Consider the following 23141-nt stretch of genomic DNA (forward strand, 5'->3'; position numbering starts at 1 on the left):
TTATATGAAAACCAATTATGTAATAAACATGACAGAAGACCTATTTCACTTTCTATCTATATTCATGGCATTGATATTTGTTGATTCCTTTAAAGATGACCAGTTTCATTGTCTATTTCAGTTCAAGGTTTCCAAAAACCTACCAATGGTTAACAAGATGGAGGCTTATTCTGGTTTCATCGGCATGAGGTGACTGAGACACTCTTACATGTATATGACTACCTCTGGATGGAACAACATCCCAACAAAGGTTAACCCCAGAAAATGATGGTGCCCATGAAAAGTTCCCCACAAAAGATATGAAAAATGAAATGAGTGGCACAAAAGCAAATACCACAGTGATTCCATACATGAAATCAGACCTAGAAGCTCAATGTCATACATACACGTCATACATACACTATATGTGCCTATTTTTTCCAAACTTTAATTTTTCAAAACTGTTACGTCAAAATACATGGTGATGCAGTTTGTAAAATGTTAATATTAAATTATATTAATAACTACCTTCCATTATTTTGAAATTCTGATTGTTTTAGAATCATGGAAAATTTAAGTTTTTGCATGAAATGTGTTAAAACCTACCAATTGCACCAGTCACCTCTAAAGAACTAAACAAATGCTTATATAACTATGTTATGAAGGTTTGAGTAACCAAATCTAAATAGATAGGAACTTATGTTTAACAGCTGTATTATATAAAGTCACTTTATCTACTTCCAACTGGTGGCTGATTAACAAAAGTTTCTGTGTGATAGAAAATATTTACCATCTGTAACATCATCTTCATCCTCATCATCATCATCTTCATCATCAAATTCGTTGACATTACTGTCACCCATCACCAAAGGAAATGACCTGCTATAGGAGGCATTCTGTTGGAAAAATAAATTTATCATAAATTATGTTTCTAAAAATATACTTATATATTTGGTGATTACATTAAGGTGAATTTAACTTTCACTATGACCCAAATCTAGTACTTAGAAAAAGGGTGAACAAAATGTGTCTTAACCATCTATATACATAATAGACTATATTAATAGGATCTGGAGGAAGAAACTACCCTAAGACATCATTATAAAGACATCTCCTGTCTTTACAAGATGACTACCTGTATATCAGATTTTTATCACTTAACCTTGAATGACAAGTCAATGAGGATTGTTGAGAGGTGTTGGATTGCTTTTGTGACTTGTGATTTGGTAAATCTTGTTGGAGAAACATAATTTATAATATACAAAAATTCCTTTCTAGTGTCAATACATACAAGCCAACCCCCTGTTGGGTGTAAGTGTAATTATTTCTATTATAAGTGGCAAAAAGCGTAATTTGGGCATAAAAAGTGTAATCTATATATTACATGCCAGAATTACAGCATGTATGAAAAAGATACATTTTTACTACTAACCCAGTTCTGTAGCTGGTAAAAAATTTGTTCCAAAGGGCAAAATTTATATGGATTAGAACCAGAATACATACACAAAATATACTGAAAAAATATTTATATTCAGCACTCACTTCAACTATCCTACATGTGTAAATTTCAATGAATGATCATGAACTGGAATCCTGCAATGATCACAGTGAGGTGCTCAGAGTGCTGATTTACATTACTGTCATATTCCTTTTTTAAAGTTTGTAAAGCGGTGTTGATTTGTCTCCATTTCTGATAAGACATGTTTTGAAGTTTGAAAAGATCCATCTGCTTTAATACTTTTCATCATATAACAACCACAACTTACACCATAAAGTGTTTCACTTAACATCTAGTACCATTTTCTTTAAAAAAAATATAGACTGGTGCACTAAACTAACAAATCAATAAAATGAGTATTTTAGGCAAAGTTCACCTTTGAAAAAAACCTGTCTACTTTTGTGGAAAGGGGTCATATACAGTTGCTATAAGTAGCAAATAAAGAATGTGATCTTACGCTATTTTTATGCAGCAGTCACCATTGTAAGAATATTCTCAAATTTATGTTAGTGAAATTAAAGAGATGATAATAAAAATGACAAAAACAATTTTTTATTGCTTTATTTTTATTTTACATAGCTTTATGAAATTTTTTAAGTTCAACTCTTTCGAATAAGCAGTATCATATTTCACAATTTGATCAGTGCATTTTACCAAATACACAATGAATATGCTAATGAAGCCAGATCAGTATATTAAAAAAAGCCGGATCAGATTACAAATAAGCCATGCTTTATTGTCAATTATATCACCTTGATGAAACAAAATTGTCCAATTATAATGAAAATAAATGAATATATTTATTTCTGAGGGTGATATTGGTAATGAGATATCAAGAGCAATTTCATTACTACTTTGAAAACTCTTAAGTCGTGTGGGTCTAATGTTTTTGGTTCATATTTTTTATTTACTGGCTAGCTACCAGTCATCATGATTTACAACTCACTCAATACAGTTAAAACCCATTATAACTCGATGCTTATGGTTCAAAGAATAACACTGCAATATAAGTGGGATTGCATTAACAAATTCTTGGAAAATGTCAAACATACTACATGTAACTTCCTCCAAACATTACACAGTGCCGACTGTATTCAAAAATCTTTTACTTTCTCTGAACTTTATAGTTTTTCTTCATTTTCATTAACAAATATAACACTGCAATATGTTTTAGAAAATTTTGAAAGTTAAGGCAACATTAAACGCTGTGCTGGGATTAAACATCTGCTAGGGATACAAATAATTGGCTTTTCTGAGAGTATGTATTTAGGATGTTAAAAAGAGAGGTCACTTTAAATTAAAAAAAGGAAGCCATGCTGCCATCACAAGGTAAGTGGAATAAAAGTTTAAAAAAATCACGTCATAATGGCTTGAACTTGTATGTAATTATTTATTATCACCGGAAATAAAACTTTAAATCCTAATGTCTGCATCTTGTCTTGATTGTTTCCTTACCAGAAATGATATCACTACTATTTACTGTGATGCAAAATTAACATCAGTTAGGTCTTTAAAATGCTTATGATTTGTGACTTTGTTAACTACTTAGGTAAATGGCATTTTTTTCAAAGAATAAATGAGTAAATATACATAACTACTATGCAGAAGATATAAGCATGCATCATCCAGAACTTCCATATGTAGATAGCTCAAAATGGCAAAACACATTCTTGAAACAATGGAGATAAAACTATAAAGCTTATAAGTCAATCAACTGTTTGCATTTACTTTCCTTGATTAAAATTCCATATTAAATCTGTCTTATTTTGGTTTAACGAGATTTTTCAGCATATGATATATAACCTACATCAGCCAGTGTATTTGGTGGAGGAAGAACCTGGGAAAACCGGGATGAACCACTGACCTACAGCAAGCTACTAACAAGCTTTCTCACACACCCATATTGGCTGAAGCGAGACCTGAACCAATGAGGACAGACAGAGATGAGATATCAGTGATCTTTAAAGGCAAGTGCCTTAGACTACACAAAATTCCATACCTATCATAAAATAAAGGTGTTTACATGCAACAGATGATGACATTACAGGCAACAATGCACCATTTTCAAGGAATAGTTGGCCCCCATGATGCAACTTAAATATAAATTAACAATTTTAAGCTGAGTCTGCAATATTTATATTGAATTTCACACACCAATGATTTTCACACACCAATGAATTTCACACACCAATGACTGCAATAGATGGTTTCACACTTGAGCCAGAAAAGTTATCTGATTGATGCTGAGAACCTAAGTGTTTCAAATTTCACAGTTATACTACTTCATATATAGAAATATGTGTACGGGTTTGACAAACAATCATATGTATCACAAAAGTACTGACAATTTCTTATCAGTGGACTAGAAAATGAAATGAAAATCTTACTGAAAAGTGTTCCTGAAAAACATGAGTATACTTACCCAATATATATTACTACTATAATCTTGCGACACAGTGAAGAATTCATTATTACAAAAGATCACAGTACATGATAATGTAGTGTCACTTCACTGATGCAGATCATGGCACAGAATGTATGTATGGGGTTTAACAGCACAAAAGCACAACCCTAACTACTGCCTATATAATGCCAAGTTTGATATCCCCCAAACAGGCATTCAGAATAAAGATAAAGGCCAAAAAATGGTAAAATCATATGAAAACAAAGTGAAAATTTGTATACACATAGCCATTGATAAAGTCCATGACCTGCTCAGCATGATCATCATCATATGACAGTTTCCAATTAAAAACAGGCTGCCTCCATTAGTAGCTTTATACATCAGATGCAGGCTTCAGGCCTATTCAACATTCCCGAGAAAAAACGTCTTTATTAGTAGTCTCTTACAACATCAGGCACATGCCTCAGGCCTATTCATCATTCCTGAGTAAAATCGTTGTCTTCATTAGTAGTCTTTTACAACATCAGGCACATGCTTCAGGCCTATTCATCATTCCCAAGTTTCCTGGGGTAACAGTGACAAAACGTTTACAGATTTTGTTTGCCTCTACAGGTGAAATGCTGTCTGTAAGTGTGTATGCTTGTATATGTCCATGGCTGTATAATTATTTTAAAGAACAATCTCCTACATTTCTTGAGGCCTAGATGGCTTACTATATTCTTCTACATTTCTTGAAGCCTGGATGGCTTACTCTATTCTACATTTCTTGAGGCCTGGATGGCTTACTATCATTCTACATTTCTTGAGGACCGGATGGCTCACTGTATTCTACATTTCTTGAAGCCTGAATGGCTTACTGTGTTCTACCTTTCTTGTGGCCTGGATGGCTTACTGTAATCTCCCTTTCTTGTGGCCTGGATGGCTTACTGCATTCTACCTTTCTTGTGGCCTGGATGGCTTACTATATTCTTCTACATTTCTTGAGGCCTGGATGGCTTACTATCATTCTACATTTCTTGAGGACCGGATGGCTTACTATGCATTCTACATTTCTTTATGCCTGGATGGCTTACTGTCCATTCTACATTTCTTGAAGCCTGAATGGATTACTATGCAACTATACATTAATGGAGGCCAGAATGGCTTACTATACACCTCTACTGTCATAAATCTAATTTCTGATTTCAACATATGTAAGGCTAGTTATTATCATCTCATTCTCTGCTTTTTCTCCATCCTAAACATTATCCTATATCAACATCAGAGTCAAGGAGAATAAGACTGAATCTAGAATATCTTTACTCATCATAGTTGATCTATGTTGTGGTGTTCCACAGGGGTCTGTTCTTGGACCTGTTTTCTTCATTCTGTACACTCAGCCACTGTCAAGTGTCATAGATCATCATCCAGTGTCTCACCAATTGTACACTGACGACACCCAAATATACATATCTAGCCAACCAACTGAAGTTGATACTACCATCCAAGGTATAGACAGGTGCATTTCTGATGTGAAATTATGGATGACATGTAACACGCTGCAGATGAATAATGATAAATTTGAGGCCATTCTGATGACAGCACAAAGACTTTCTCATTCACATCCTTTACCTCAAACAATAAATATCAGCAACACCAACATTAAATTCACAGTCAGTACAAAACCTCGGTGTTACTCTCGACAGTACTCTCACACTGCACCAACCTGTCATGAACATATGCAAGGCTGCATATCTTGAGCTGAGACACATCAGCTCCATTCACAAATATCTTTCAATTGATGTCACTAGAATACTTGTGTGTTCATTAGTACTTTCAAGACTGGACTATTGTAACTCAATTCTGTCTGGTTCATATCAATATCTACTCCAGAAACTTCAAAAAGTTAAAAACACAGCTGCTCAGATCATCCTTAGAGTACCACGATCACAGCACACCTCACCCTGCTCTGTACCCTACACTGGCTATTCGATTCAGAATCAAACACAAAATTTGTTCTCTGTGCTACATTTCACTGACGGACTCCAGTCCAAAATACCTATCCAGCCTCATCCATGTGTATACACCAGCAAGATACTTAAGCTCCTCTTCTGACAATCATATACTCATCAATATACTCATTATTCCTACTATAAAAACAAAGTCATATGGACAACGTTCTTTTGCATACCAGGGCCCAGCAACATGGAATGAATTGTCTACTGAACTTAGACACAAAGACACAGTGATCCCATTCAAGAGTGCTCTTAAAACTCACCTATTTCAACTGCAAGAACAAACTTAAAGACCTAATGTTTCCTTCCTTAAATATTTTCAGCATGTTTTTTATGTTTTCTCATTTCATGGTGGGTTTTTTGTTGTAATCATATCATTATATGTTTTTTTTATGTTATAGGTGTTGTCTAATGTTGTAAAGCACTTAGGCTTCTAAAGATTAGGCACTATACAAAGTCCTCATTATTATTATTACTACTCATCAAGGGATATAACTATGGACAAGATAATGACACATTTGGACAAACAAGCCAGTATGTGAACAATTAGAAATTATTGGGGACATTGTGGCAATCTGGAAGAAGCAAAAACTCTGACAATCGAGATAATACTATAATAATATGAAACAGGCGAATTCCAAGTTGAGCACAACTAACTGAATTTTCATGACATGACTTACTGATACTGCAAGTGACACTGTGACATCACTTACTGATATTGCAAGTGACAGTGTGACATCACTTTACTGATACTGTTTCATGTAAGTATTCTTAGCCTAAGTATGGAAATTCCCCTACCTTCGATACATTGCATGATAGTTATCTTGACTTTGTTTAATAATTATTATCCATATGTGTACATGAAATTTTATTTCAATTATTATTAATTATGCTTTGTAATTAGCAGCACGCTATTGTCTTGCTAAAAAGGTAGAAGTCATTATTAATCTAATTGATTGGAAATCTTAAGTATTCTACAGTACTAAATTCTGTTCCAATTTCATGAAAAACTTCTTTTGACAAAAGTCAGAGTATCAATATATAACTGACTGTAAGAACTTGCTTCATAATTGGCACTTTAAGTTGAAAGAATTTGCAAAAAGGATGTGGATGAAATAAAGTTTGAATTTCTCACTTTTCTAGCAGCCAGGTGAGGATCAAGATGTTCTCTTGCCTTCTTATTTTTTATAAGTATCTTGTATTTTAGCTGATTGGGGGATGGTAACTGGGGGTCTTCAGTGAAATCACTGTCAAACAGGAACTGCGTCACTAGCTTGTCTCCAAACACTGACTGAAATTAATACAAAAATATATAAAAAGATTATATAAAATATTAGCATATATCAATTATTTATTAAAAATGGAACAAGCATAATTCAATTCAACAAGATGGCCAGTGCCTGCAAGTCAAGATTATGTTCTGAACATTGCTGTACACCTTTTGACCTTGACCTGAATGTCAAATAGTGAGCAAAAGTGTTGCTAAATGAAGTATTTGATTCATGATGAAACCTGACAAGTATAAGCAAAACCCATCCAGAAGGTTATGGAAATATAAACAAACAATGAATTTTAATCAAGGATTAATATAAATATTCTATGCATATGACCTTGACCCAAAGGGCAAAAGAGTGCACAAGTGGGTCAGAGAATGAAACTCATCATAATGAAACCTGATAAATATAAACAGAATCCATCAAGTAGGTTAGGGAAATATACAAAAACAATGAACTTTAATCAAAGATTAATACAAATATTCTATGTGTATGACCTTAACCCAAAGGTGAAAAGAGCAACTATATTGCAGAATAAAATACTTTTGCTTCATAATGAAGCCTGTCAAGTATAAACAGAATCTGTCCAGTAGGTTAGGGAAACATAAACAAGCAATGAACAGTATGTATATGACCATGACCACAAGGTCAAAAGAATGTATGAGTAAAACAGAATGAATTGTCTTTGCTCTATAACAGAATATTTAAAGTATGAACATAAATCATCAAGGCATTAAGGACATAAATAATAAGCAAATAAAAGCATTATTTAAACTTTTACCCAAAAAATACCAGAAAACCAAGAAAAAAATTGTTGATGGCAATGCTGATGCCTCTGCCAGAAAAGTGACTGCAACTCTTGCTTTTCCACTAACATGGTCCGACAAAAATGCTCCATATTTACAATGATTGTTTTGCATTTCGGGCATATTCTCATGATACTTTCAAATGATAATTCATTTGCTGTCTTGAAATCTTTCAAATTGAATAACTTATCAATATATTATGCTTTGAACTAAATTTTACTACTTATGGAAGAACGCAACTGACAGGTTGCATTGCATTTTGCTAAAAAAACTGTCTTTAAAGTACTAATAAAAGGAAAGTACTTTTGAGTCATTACATTCAGCTGGCTAGTCAATATCTTAAAAGTACTCAGATGCATTACTAACAAGTAAGTTCATCAACATCTTAAAAGTACTCATAATGCATCTGAGTACTTTTAAGAAAATGACTATCAAGCCATTCATAATACAACTAAATACTTTTAAGATATTGACTAGCTAGCTGTTTGTAATGCATCTGAGTACAGCTGGCGCATCAATATCTTAAAGGTACTCAGATACATTATGAACAGTAGGATGGTCAATATTTCAAACGTACTCAGATGCATTACTAACAGCTAGTTCATCAATATCTTAAAAGTACTCAGATGCGTTACAAACAGCTAGCTCATCGATATCTTAAAAGGACTCCGATGCATTATGAACAGCTGGCTTGTCAATATCTTAAAAGTACTCCAATGCATTACAATCAGATGGCTAGTCAATATCTTAAAAGTACTCAGATGCATTATGAACAGCTGGCTAGTCAATATCTTAAAAGTACTCAACTTGCTTTTCAATATTTTAAAAGTGCTCACATGCATTATAAATATCTTAAAAGTGCTCAGTTGCATTATGAACAGCTGGATAATCATTATCTTAAAAGTGCTAACATGTATTACTAACAGTTAACTCATAAATATCTTAAAAGTATTCAGATGCATTATGAACAACTGGATAGTCAATATCTTAAAAGTACTCAAATGCATTACAAACAGCAGGCTAATCAATATCTTAAAGGTAATCAGATGCATTACTACCAGCTGGCTAGTCAATATTTTAAAAGTAATCTGATATATTGTGAAAAGCTGGCTTGTCAATATCTTAAAAGTACTCAGATGCATTATAAACACTGGATAGTCAATATCTTAAAAGTACTCAGCTGTATTACAAACAGCGAGCTAATCAATATCTTAAATGTACTCAGATGCATTACTACCAGCTAACTAATCAATATCTTAAAATTACTGTTGCATTATGAACAGCTAGCTAATCAATATCTTAAATGTACTCAGAAGCATTACTACTAGCTGACTAATCAATATCTTAAAAGTACTCAGATGCATTACAAACAACTGGCTCATCAATATCTTAAAAGTACTCAGATGCATTGCTAACAGCTGACTTATCAATATCTTAAAAGTACTCAGATGCATTGCTAACAGCTGACTTATCAATATCTTAAAGGTACTCAGATGCATTACTAACAGCTGACTTATCAATATCTTAAAAGTACTCAGATGCATTGCTAACAGCTGACTTATCAATATCTTAAAAGTACTCAGATGCATTGCTAACAGCTGACTTATCAATATCTTAAAGGTACTCAGATGCATTACTAACAGCTGACTCATCAATATCTTAAAGTTTCCTCACACTGCTTGGAAAATCTGGCAAAGAGAATGGTCATTTATGGTCCACTATCCATTGTCTATGAAATGGGGTGTATTTCATGACTTGAAAGAAATTGAACATGTAATCTAACTATTTATGACAAAATTATTGACCGGGGAAAAAGTATGTCACTATTTACTGATGCAGGCGATGAAAGGAAAGGGAGACGGATGGATTTGTTGATTTCATGTATAGGCATACAGAAAGTGATGGGCATCATGTGTGAACGTATTTAATTTGGATCAAATTCATTTATGGTAATTTTAGCTTTTGGCTATACATGAATGGGTACAACAAAAGTACAAGTCAGCGAATATTTTCTGTTTCATTTTCATAAATGAATTCCCAAAAGCAAAAGAATCATCTTGAGTACAAATCTTATAAGTAATTTTTTTTTCTCCACAGCAATATTGTTTTTGAAGATACAAATAAAGCAAATAACTGTCATTTAAAGGTATGTGTAATCAATTTCTAAAAGATGACACTTCTCATTGAAATAGTTCTGAATGCCTATATGAGCAGTATGACTTTTACTATAGTGTAATATATGTGCCAAATTTTATACAGATATCTTAAAGCGGTTATAAGATATACACTGGAAACCAATGTAAGGGGTGGATGGAATCCATTCCTGAATCCCTAGGGGATGTTACTGAACATTCATGTAACATAAAAAATATTGCCTGTGAACAATCTGACTATGCTAACAACCTTTAAAGATCACTTACTTTAAAGATTTGGGCCATCTTCTGTTGCTGTGGGATGGAGCAGTGATTCTCCAGTGAGAGGATCACAGGATAGGGGCTTGTTACAAAGGCACACCTGTTGACAGCTTCAACAACACTCTGAAAATATAAATAACTGAAAATAAAGCAAATTTCTTTCAAAAAATTGTCATTAATAAGACAAAAATCATATGAGAGTGGTTTCACTACAGCAGGGTAATTGCACATTCTTTTGAGGTGTAACTGGAGAACGCTCCAGAGACTTGTGCCTGTACACGATCATGTGAGTACTAATCACTCCACCCTCCAAATTGTTTCCTACTTTAAATACATTACCTGATTCTAATATATTAGGAGAACAGGTAAGAGGTAGATGGAATTTCATCCTCTTACCTTTGAGCTGTCCCTGGCATTGTCCATTCTTCTAATGTATGCAAATCAACTTCAAGTTCCGTGTGAGATATGAGCTCATATTTAACATGTTAATGAATTTGTGAATCATTTCAAAAATTGTCAACCGTCCTGGTGGCCTAGTGGTTACAGGGTCTGCCTCAGATGCGGGAGGTTGTTGGTTCGACTCCCCCAGCCGAGTCATACCAAAGACTTATAAAAATGGTACTAGTAGCTGTCTCGCTTGGTGCTCAGCATCAAGAGGTTAGTGTTAGGACTGTTCAGCCTGCCATGAATCGGATACTTGTTCAGAGCCAAGTAGATTCCTATATTCAGTTAGCAGAGGGTGCTATCTGCTGTCATCATGCCAGACCTCCCAACCCTAACAAGACCTCAGTAAGACAGTTGATTCTTTTCAGTAGCTTAGACTACTTTTCAGTAACGTTTAACAAAATAAAATGCACAGCGACTGTCATGTTTCAAAACATGCATCTAAAAAGTTCAGAAGTGTGATTCAAAACTAATACAGCATTGGTAAACAGTATGTTCAACTAAAAAGCTTGTAAAGTACACTTAGACATTAATTACCTCCAGTACAGTTTCACAAACTGCAGTTCTAAACCCTATGGACCTCAATGGCTTCTTGCTATCAATGAACCTGACATAACCAATGGCATTTTTTTGTGGTCAACTTCACATGACAACAGCAACATCATCTATCCCACCATGAGACATACTCCATAAATGAAATTAATGCTACTCCTGCTTTTTGCCTCGCAAGAATGTGAATATTCCTTTTTATTCTTCTATGCTTTTTAGCAAGCTTATTGTTCCTTTTGTCTGGAACATCTATAGCTTGTTTGATGCAATTAGAATATGCTATAGGCAACAGCTTGATGATGCAGATGTTTTGCATGAAAAAATGTGTGCAGTTTAAAGTGTCTGAGGTATTCCTGTAAACTTGGTCTGGTTTCCTGACCAACTCCATTGAATCTGATGTAAAACCCTTATCTGGAACAAACATGGACAATCGAGTATTTGGATATTACTGCAGCAATCATATTTCTGTAATTGTTTATTTCATTTCAAAATACAGTCATTTCAAGGTAATCTCCGTAAGACTTATGCAAAAGTCACAATGGTTGGTAGGTCTGTCATGCTGCACAATGCTAAAATCATAATGGTTGGTAGGTCTGTCATGCTGCACAATGCTACAATCATAATGGTTGGTAGGTCTGTCATGCTGCACAATGCTAAAATCATAATGGTTGGTAAGTCTGTCATGCTGCACAATGCTAAAATCATAATGGTTGGTAAGTCTGTCATGCTGCACAATGCTAAAATCATAATGGTTGGTAAGTCTGTCATGCTGCACAATGCTAAAATCATAATGGTTGGTAGGTCTGTCATGCTGCACAATGCTACAATCATAATGGTTGGTAGGTCTGTCATGCTGCACAATGCTAAAATCATAATGGTTGGTAAGTCTGTCATGCTGCACAATTGTTCAATAACAGCACATACTTCAATAGATTCCACAGAAAGTGACACAGAACCAAAGCTCATTCCTCACATAAGCATCTGCAGATAACATTAAAGATGAGAAAGGTGGTAAATTATGTTGCTCAGACAATACTTACATAATCACATTACTTTAATGCCCTCCCATCCTCCCTGCAATGTGAGCGTCCTGTTACACAATGTTCCACTCAGCTTAAAACTAGTACCTTTGGGAGGGCTGGATTCAGGAGGTAGTAGGGGTTATCTTCCTAATGATAATGTCATCAGGGAACATATTCAAAGGAGAAAAAGAGGGAGGGGGTCAACTTATAGCTGAGTATATACAGTAAGTAAAATTCTGCTTTGTTCAGTACATAAGTCATGCATGAGCTCAACTCCCATGTATCTCTCTCCAGGATTCTCCAAGGAAGGGTCAGGGCCATGCGCAGCTTGCTAAAATATTCAGTTTTCTGCACACTAATAGCTGACTCACAAAAAATGGCTTTCCTACCTTGAATGAGATTTTAGTGGTCAGTGTATGTCCATGGTAGATAATGGGCAGTCCATCATCTCCATCCCAGCAGTCTAGCTCCACACATCGACATCCCCTTAGAAGCACCTGTGGCAATAGAGAAATGGTAAGTTGCATCCAGTTCATAATGTGTACATACTGGATTGGTTTCTGCATAATGTGTGCCTAATAACAAGAAGCGCATATCAAGCATCACCCCTGAGCCTTTGGTAAAAGGTGTTGTAGTTATTTGGAGGAATGCACATACAAAGAAATATGATTTTGTTGTCAGGTGAACATGAGAAACTAACCACAAAAAAACTTTAACACAGGTTAATCTAGGGTGTGGAAAGATGTATGGACACACATGGACACCAGTGATCATTATGTTGCTGGTCAGTTAATTGGTTGGTTTGAGAAGCACTTAGATGATTTATTTGGTTTTATCGTGCAGAGGAAATGAGAGCCAAATACCATTCCCATGAACACTGAAATGGCCAGTTTGAGCAGATACTGAATCCATAATCCTTGATTATATGTCCAATGCTCAATCAACTTAGTCAATACAGCTCCCTAACTACTGGCTTCTGTCAAGTCGGGGTAAAAATGCACAGGGTAGACCCAGATCTGCCATCACATAAAGTGCCAGCTGGTCAGTATCAACAGTGTTCACAGAATTAAAACAAAATTCCCTACTTCATTTTGCATGTAAGGTGGGAAGAAAAAAAATGTATGTACAAAATTCAGCATTTACTTGCAGCTATCAGAACATTTTCCAAATAGGCTTCATTACTTTTATCAGTTTATTCGAATTAATCATTGGAGAACTCAATAACATGCTGGGGTTTAAAAACTAATATTAAAACAAAAAATAGATTTTGTATAAAGTTTTTGAAATATCTGGATTTTTGTTCCATGTATCAGTTTTTTAAAAAATCTATGTGTTATACAGTGAAAGATGTGCTCACCATATTTACCCATGCTTAATATATATATATATATATATATATATATATATATATATATATATATATATACCCATGCCTGATAAGCCAATCCCTCAAAATGAATAGGTAAAACTTCAAAAAGTGCATGACCCCTGGACAAGTTGGTCCATATGTCCAGTCATATTAAAAAATCTTGTTATTTATTAGAAAATGTGAAAAATGACTAAAAAGTATTTTAAAAAATCTTATTACAGTCATTTAAGTCAGAAATCTATATTGTGACTGCTCTTTTGCATCTGGAAGAAATTTTATTATATGGTTTTGGACCTCTTCAGTAGTTATTGTTAGGTCTGGAAATTGTATAGTTTTATCCAGAAAAGGATTAGGTAGACAAAGTTGGGAAATTTTTTATTTAAATTGTGGTAGGTACCCTGAGTAAAGTAGGTCTTTGGGGTTCAGGTTAAGTATATGATCCTCAGCAATCTGCATTAACAATATATACATGTACTCGTAATCAACAAGAAAACATATCAATTATCAAGTTTACACCTTGTCCCGTGGATAAGCTGACCTCCCTTCTTCGGGGCTTTTTTTCCCTAAATTATTTGGCGTATATGGGAGTTTATATGGTATTTTTGAATATTTGAACTAATCAGCCATTAAACACTGACAAATGCTTGTACATGAAATTAACATGGCTACCTGTCTCATTAGTGTGCTAATCATTCGTTGCTTTGATACTACAAAATTAATATGCTTAAAGCAATAGAATTATTTCATGGGAAGTGAATCCAACATATCTCACTTGATCACTTTCCATCTGGGATGACTACTCAATCTTCCAAAGCAAAGAGAAAGTCAACAACAAGAAACGAAATGAACTTTGTTTGACCACTAAAGAAATTTCAGCAATCAAATAAAGATACAAGTTAGTACTTTAGATTTCAACATGCAATGTGCAAAATAAACTCACAGTTTTGCAAATTCATGTGCCAAATGAGCACTAAACAAAAAGGAAATCAATCCAGTTTCTGCTGTTGTTTGGTTTGGTTTAGTGGGTTTAATGCCTTTTTTCAGCACATGATAGGCTATAAATGGTGGCTAGTAGATTTGGATGGGGTAGAACCCAGGGAACTCTTGGAGAAGAACCACCAATCGATAGTAAGCTATACTGGCAAGGTCTCTTATATGGCTTAGTCAAGACTTCAAACCAAATGGACAGAGGTGAGATGTAAGAGATCTGTAAAGGTAACTGCCTTATACCAATGTCATAATGTGCTTTCTAATATTGGAAATGCAAGTCTCACTCAACTATAGATATTGGTTTACATTACTACATTTGTTTACACATTCTTTTACAGGGTCATATGACTATAGATATTGTTTTATACATTCTCTTTCAAGACTGGATCACATGATCAAAAATGTTGTTTTACACCTACTAGTACTTTTTCAGGGCTGGGTCATATGAGAAGTAGACAATACGTATTAAACAAAGGAGACAGACTTTAGTTAAATGATTAAATCTTGAATTTCAAATGAAAAATGCAAGTTTGTATTGACATCATACTATTGTTTGCACAATTTTTATAAGTGAAACATATTCACTAATTCATCTGGAAAATTGATGTGTATATTCTCTTTGCAAAGGAAAGACCACACAGGACAAATTAGTTTGTCTCCAATAAGACAAAAATTCTATTCAACAAATATGCCAAATTACAAAACTTGTAAAAATATAATGATGCTACTGTATATATCATTCAAGTGTAGTTGTGGCAAATTAAACAGACTGGTTACCTGACTATAGAGCTCTACTGAAGACTCTCCTTTCAACTGGTGACCAGTCAGATAGGTGTTGTGGGAGGAAGCAATGTAGTAGTGAGCCAGAGGGTGATCCATATCCTGTCAATAAAATGCAGGATGTATAATGAAAGAAAATCTAATATTAGACCATAATAATTCTTTTCCAGTGTTTAATTACAGTAGTATAGTAGCTCACCTTTTTAGTTTTACATCAAGGTTAAATGTAAAAATTTTTTTACAATAAATAACAAGGAATGTTAAACTGTGTCACATGTCACTAACCTCATCATTCAGTCTTGTTTTCTCAAACACATATGCGTAGTTATCCTTGTCCATCAGATATCTGGCAAATCCCTCAAATGAAAGACAGCATTTTTCTCTCAGACTGGAGTCAGGTTCATGTCGCTGAAATAAACAACAGTCCAACAGGCATAAAAATTCTGACAGGTATGCATAATGTCTTCCAAAAGACAGATCATAAAGTACACGTCTCTAAAGATTTAAACCATAACCTCAGGAATGCACATATGGCGTAAACTGAGCATCAGCTACTGAACTAATAGAGTACATATAGTCATAATGATACACGCCAAATCTTCATTAAATCTTCAATTTGTTGGACAAGACAATGTTTACAGTTGTCTAGACAAATGATCCTTAAGCCAATGATTTCAATCGATGTACCAATACAATAGTTACTATTCTATTTCAGATATTCAGTTGGTTCAAACTATTCAAGTCAGACTGCCAAGTTTTTCTAGAACAGAAAAGTAAGGATGAAAACTTGATGGCAAAGACATGGTACAAACAGTGTTTCTGGAACAGACAACTGGAAAGGTCAGACATACACGAACTGGGGTTGCCTGTCAAAAACTGGGTTGATACTTTCTATTTTTGGCCTAGGATTGTTGTTACAAGGAGCCAGCTCCAGTTGCACTGCTTATGCAATGAATCTGTCTCCTCGGATATCTCTTGGCTAAACCGTACTACATGAAAAATTTAATAAGAAGAAACGTGACAAAATCTATGAATACGACACATTCTACTGACAAGATTTGTGGGAAAAATGGCAATTTTCGTTAACACACAAATCATCCGGATGGGAAGGAAAATCGTTATTTTGTTAAAAATCTGATAGAGGATGGTAGAAACCACAAGATCACACGGAACTATCAATGATACAAATTTTGTAACACTAACATGAATAAGGGCGATAATTTCATTGTCTTCTAAATGTTCTTCCTGGTAGTCCTCTAAAAACTCCCGGAATTCAATCAGTCCCAGACATTTGCTCTGAACTGTGTCCACTCCTGCACAATTCTCAAATATACTGGATGTGGCTATAGCATCACAGATCTTACGTCTCTGAAGATACTGATTGTCATTTGAATGTGTCAAATCAAACATATTGTTTCTAGTGAGTGTGCCTGAAAAACAGAAAAAGTAACATATACAACAGAATCATTACATTATGACTCAAATTTAGCAAATTTGTAGACAAAGCTCAGAAATTATTTCCATCTAAATGATTATACATTTTCGCCTCCTTATACAAAAGTGTTATCAAATTACCATGGTCCCATGCAATTTGCAATAATCTAGTTAAATGACGTTGAAAACAGCAATACAAAAACAGTTACAAATCACATACTGACGTACAAAATCTATTATTCTCCTATGGCAACTAAAAACTGAACAATCATGGTACATGTACAATGTACGCTATAGAACATTCTCACCAAATAATTGATGTGGTCACATGCACAGACATTCTGATCATCAAATGTTTTTAACTTTGTTGAAAGAAAATGTAAATTGAACAGATAACTGAACACCAATTTCAAAACCTACCCCATATCATAATAAAGATTTGGTAGACTCGAGAGGATAAAAAGATGCATAAAAAATTATCAACATACATAACAGCTCGTATTAGAACTAGGTAAGGCCTGACATTCTGCCAATCTGCTAAAAGATACCAGTTAAGTTTTAGAAAAATCACTAAAATTCCAGTCTTCACAAATGTCTTGAATTAGTAGTAGATTCCAGTTAAAGCATGTGTACCAGTCATATTTAATGAAACATTTGCATCCTTGTCAAGGTTTACTATGTTTACTTATCTATTTGTTTTGTGAACCCATTAAGACCCTATTCTTGAAGAGGTACAATAAATGATGACCCATTAAGACCTTATTATGGTAAAATAAATGATGACCCATTAAGATCCTATTCTTGAAGAGGTACAATAAATGTTGACCCATTAAGACCCTATTCTTGAAGAGGTACAATAAATGACGACCCATTAAGAACCTATTCTTGAAGAGGTACCATAAATATTGACCCATTAAGACCCTATTCTTGAAGAGGTACAATAAATGATGACCCATTAAGACCCTATTCTTGATGAGGTTCAATAAATGATGACCCATCAAGACCCTATTCTGGTACAATAAATGTTCACCCATTAAGACCCTATTCTTGAAGAGGTACAATAAATGATGACCCATTAAGACCCTATTCTTGATGAGGTTCAATAAATGATGACCCATCAAGACCCTATTCTGGTACAATAAATGTTCACCCATTAAGACCCTATTCTTGAAGAGGTACAATAAATGATGACCCATTAAGACCCTATTCTTGAAGAGGTACAATAAATGTTGACCCATCAAGACCCTATTATGGTAAAATAAATGATGACCCATTAAGACCCTAGTCTTGAAGAGGTACAATGAATGATGACCCATTAAGACCATATTATGGTAAAATAAATGATGACCCATTATTACCCTATTCTTGAAGAGCTACAATAAATGTTTACCCATTAAGACCCTATTCTTGAAGAGGTACAATAAATGTTCACCCAGTAAGACCCTATTCTTGAAGAGGTACAATGAATGTTGGCCCACAAAGACCCTATTCTTGAAGAGGTACAATAAATGTTCACCCAGTAAGACCCTATTCTTGAAAAGGTACAAAGAATGTTGGCCCAGAAAGACCCTATTCTTTAAGAGGTACAATAAATGTTCACCCACTAAGATCCTATTCTTGAAGAGGCACAATAAATGTTTACCCATTAAGACCCTATTCTTGAAGAGGTACAATAAATGATGACCCATCAAGACCTTATTCTGGTACAATAAATGTTCACCCATTAAGACCCTATTCTTGAAGAGGTACAATAAATGATGACCCATTAAGACCCTATTCTTGAAGAGGTACAATAAATGTTGACCCATCAAGACCCTATTATGATAAAATAAATGATGACCCATTAAGACTCTAGTCTTGAAGAGGTACAATGAATGATGACCCATTAAGACCCTATTATGGTAAAATAAATGATGACCCATTATTACCCTATTCTTGAAGAGCTACAATAAATGTTTACCCATTAAGACCCTATTCTTGAAGAGGTACAATAAATGTTCACCCAGTAAGACCCTATTCTTGAAGAGGTACAATGAATGTTGGCCCACAAAGACCCTATTCTTGAAGAGGTACAATAAATGTTCACCCAGTAAGACCCTATTCTTGAAAAGGTACAATGAATGTTGGCCCACAAAGACCCTATTCTTTAAGAGGTACAATAAATGTTCACCCACTAAGATCCTATTCTTGAAGAGGCACAATAAATGTTTACCCATTAAGACCCTATTCTTGAAGAGGTACAATGAATGTTGGCCTACAAAGACCTATTCTTGATGGGGTACAATAAATGTTGACTCACAAAAACCTCATTCTTGCAGAGGTACCATAAATGATGACCCATTAAGACTCTATTATGGTAAAATAAATGATGACCCATTAAAAACCTATTATTGAAGAGGTACAATAAATGATGACCCATTAAGACCCTATTCTTGAAGAGGTACAGTAAATTCTGAGGTGTGACGATCATTACAAAAAAGTTGGAAATTATTTAGCACAGCCTACACTTTAGCCAGTCATTGCTAAGTTCCTCTATGTCACCAGTGTGTAAAGACAAGTTCCATTATGTCACAAGTGTGTAAAGACAAGTTCCATTATGTCACAAGTGTGTAAAAAGTTCCACTGTGTCACATGTGTGTAAAGACTAAGTTCCACTAAAGTTTAATTAAATCAATACGAATCAACCTGTATATAAAGACCACCTGATTATAAAGACTACTTCATGAAGGTCCCTTGAGCTATGAATGCCATGACAAAACACTTACTTCCATCCTTGAATGTTGAAGGTGAGACTTGTTGATTTGCCTTGATTTGCTTGTCGGTATTTGGTTTAGAAACTGCAAACTGTTCAAACAAATCCCTCAAGTCCTTTCTACACCGTAGTGAAAATGATTTGAACAAGTCCACAAAGTCCAAGAAAGACAAGTGGGTGGAATGAGTGATAGAACTAGTTTTATCTCCAGAACGAGAACATAATGACATTCGGTGACGTATCTGGTATCGATTGAGGTAACTTGTAACAGTCTGACTACGAAGACGATGGATATTGGATGAGCCCCCTTGAACAAGTGAATGTCCTGAGAGCTGTGAATCACTTGCGTTGGACTGGGAGCGACTGGCTCCTGGAATAGGCTTTGCTTGAGGACTGGGTGATCGTTTCTTTTGGCCTGAAGATTTGTTTTGAATAGTTGTGGAAGAGTTCCTTGGACTATTTTCCTACGAAAAGAAAGAAAAGTGATTAATTGAAATAATAAGATTACTAGTTACACAGGAATAAAGATCCGAAACATCTTTGAGGATTAAAAGAATTTGACAGATGCATCTGTAAATCTTTTTGGGCATCAATATTAGACTAAAAAAGGCTTGGAGAGTCAATGGTACCACTGATCCCTCTAGTGAGCAAATGTTCTATTATAAACCTGTATAAGATTGATTGCAAAATATTTTCCATAATTTTCTCACAATCCAATTCATTTATAGCAACTTTTTATTCTTTAAAATGGGTAAAGGATGTTGATATTTTTTATTCTTTAAAATGGGTACAGGAAATTGATACTTTTTATTCTTTAAAATGGGTACAGGATGTCAAGTTGTATTTATTCTTTAAAATGGGTAAAGATGTTGGTTATTAATTTAAAATGGGTACAGGATGTTATATCTACTATTCTTTAAAATGGGTACAGGATGTTATATCTACTATTCTTTAAAATGGGTACAGGATGTTGTATCTAATATTCTTTAAAATGGGTACAGGACGTTATATCTACTATTCTTTAAAATGGGTACAGGATGTTATATCTACTATTCTTTAAAATGGGTACAGGATGTTATATCTACTATTCTTTAAAATGGGTACAGGATGTTATATCTACTATTCTTTAAAATGGGTACAGGATGTTATATCTACTATTCTTTAAAATGGGTACAGGATGTTATATCTACTATTCTTTAAAATGGGTACAGGATGTTATATCTACTATTCTTTAAAATGGGTACAGGATGTTATATCTACTATTCTTTAAAATGGGTACAGGATGTTATATCTACTATTCTTTAAAATGGGTACAGGATGTTATATCTACTATTCTTTAAAATGGGTACAGGATGTTATATCTACTATTATTTAAAATGGGTACAGGATGTTGATATCTATTATTCTTTAAAATGGGTACAGGATGTTGATATCTATTATTCTTTAAAATGGGTACAGAATGTTGAATTGTATTTTATCCTTTAAAATGGGTACAGGATGTTGAATTGTATTTTATCCTTTAAAATGGGTAAAGGATGTTGAGTTGTATTTTATTCTTTAAAATGGGTGCAGGAAATTGATATTTTTTATTCTTCAAAGTGGGTACAGGATGTCATTCTGTAGTTATTCTTTAAAATGGGTAAAGATGTTGAGTTATTACTTTAAAATGGGTACAGGATGTTATATCTATTATTCTTTAAAATGGGTACAGAATGTTGAATTGTATTTTATTCTTTATAATGGGTAAAGGATGTTGATATTTTTGTATTCTTTAAAATGGGTAAAGGATATTGAGATTTCTGTATTCTTTAAAATGGGTAAAGGATGTTGAGATTTTTGTATTCTTTAAAATGGGTAAAGGATGTTGAGATTTTTGTATTCTTTAAAATGGGTAAAGGATGTTGAGATTTTTGTATTCCTTAAAATGGGTAAAGGATGCTGAGATTTCTGTATTCTTTAAAATGGGTAAAGGATGTTGAGTTTCTTTATTCTTTAACATGGGTAAAGATACTGCGTCGTTTAATTCTATAAATTGGGTAGTGGATGTTGAATTTTTTTATTCTTTAAAGTGGGTGAAGGATGATGTGTTTTTTTAAATAGGCAAAGGATTATTTGTTCTTTAAAATGGGCAGAGGATGTTTTTTTTATCCTTTAAAATAGGCAAAGGATGTTTTTTTACTTTTTAAATAGGTAGAGCTAGAGGATGTTTTTATTCTTTAAAATAGGTAAAGGATGTTTTTATTCTTTAAAATAGGTAAAGGATGTTTTTTCTTCTTCTTTATAATAGGTAGAGGGTGATTTTATTCTTTAAAATAGCTAGAGAAGTTTTTATTCTTTAAAATATGTAGAGGATGTTTTTTATTCTTTCAAATAGGCAAAGGATAGTTGTTTTTTTTTAAATAGTAGAGGATGTTTTTATTCCCTAAAATAGGTAGCGGCCATTTTTATTCTTTAAAATAGGCAAAGGAAGTTTTTATTCTTTAAAATAGGCAAAGGATGTTTTTATTCTTTAAAATATGTAGAGGATCTTTTTTTCTTCTTCAAAATGGGTAAAGGGTATTTTCTATTCTTTAAAATAGGTAATGGATGTTTAATATTTTTTTTAATATGTAAAGGGTGTTTTTATTCTTGAAAATAGGTAAAGGATGTTTTTATTCTTGAAAATAGGTAATGGATGATTTTATCTATAAAAAAAATATAGGTAAAGGATGTTATTTATTCTTTAAAACAGGTTATTTATTCTTTAAAACAGGTAAAGGATGTTATTTATTCTTGATAATAGTGTCACTTTTAGGCTCTTACAGAAATGTAACAAGAAAAGAGTGAAGACAACAAGCTTTGTAAACTTTAACAAATAATTTATTTCCATTGAAAAATAAGGTATATATGAGAAAAAGAACTCATGGTTTTATGAATCAAATCCAAAACTAATCCAAGAATTAAAAAATAGAAGTCCTAGTAATAAAAAGTCCTTATGAAACTGAGTTCAAATCCCAATGAAATCCAAAATGGAAGGCGATGACATATGCGGTGGTCAGCATTGTGCTGGTGTGTCAATAGTTTTTTCTTGAATCACAGAAAATAATATTACAGTTTTTTTATTGCTGTGTAAATTTTGATAACTGTCTTAGTCAAGGAATTAATTAAGAGCACAAGTCTTTCCAGGGAAAAATAATCTCTTGGAATCCAAATAATTTGAAGAAAAATTAAAAAGTTCATCTCAAACTGGTCACAACAAAACACCTTTAAATGTCAATGGTTTAAAGCCCAACTGCTCAAATTCTCTGTAAAAAACAGTTATACACTAATTTAAGACACAAAACAGACTCCTGTACGAATGTCACATGATCATGTTTCTAGAACAAGATAGAAGCTTTTTACATGCCTAACATCACACACTCCCAGTATGGCTTTGACTAAAACCAATGATTT

General features: G+C 33.8%; 1 protein-coding gene across 1 annotated transcript in view; it reads right to left on the bottom strand.

Annotated features, from left to right (window-relative positions):
* Window positions 1-23141, bottom strand: part of LOC149795118 (1-phosphatidylinositol 4,5-bisphosphate phosphodiesterase epsilon-1-like) — a 289076-nt gene that overhangs the window by 40703 nt on the left and 225232 nt on the right. The window contains exons 18-25 of the mRNA XM_089963758.1: window positions 19723-20173; window positions 16727-16953; window positions 15809-15931; window positions 15521-15625; window positions 12774-12881; window positions 10376-10492; window positions 7011-7166; window positions 770-875 (exon numbers count right to left, since the gene is read on the bottom strand). Of these exons, the coding sequence (XP_089819884.1) occupies window positions 770-875; window positions 7011-7166; window positions 10376-10492; window positions 12774-12881; window positions 15521-15625; window positions 15809-15931; window positions 16727-16953; window positions 19723-20173 (1393 nt within the window). The remainder of the gene's footprint in view (window positions 1-769; window positions 876-7010; window positions 7167-10375; window positions 10493-12773; window positions 12882-15520; window positions 15626-15808; window positions 15932-16726; window positions 16954-19722; window positions 20174-23141) is intronic.

Source organism: Sinohyriopsis cumingii, chromosome 7 (genome assembly GCF_028554795.1).
Source record: "Sinohyriopsis cumingii isolate HCF-2022 chromosome 7, ASM2855479v2, whole genome shotgun sequence".
In the NCBI taxonomy this organism is placed as follows: domain Eukaryota; kingdom Metazoa; phylum Mollusca; class Bivalvia; order Unionida; family Unionidae; genus Sinohyriopsis; species Sinohyriopsis cumingii.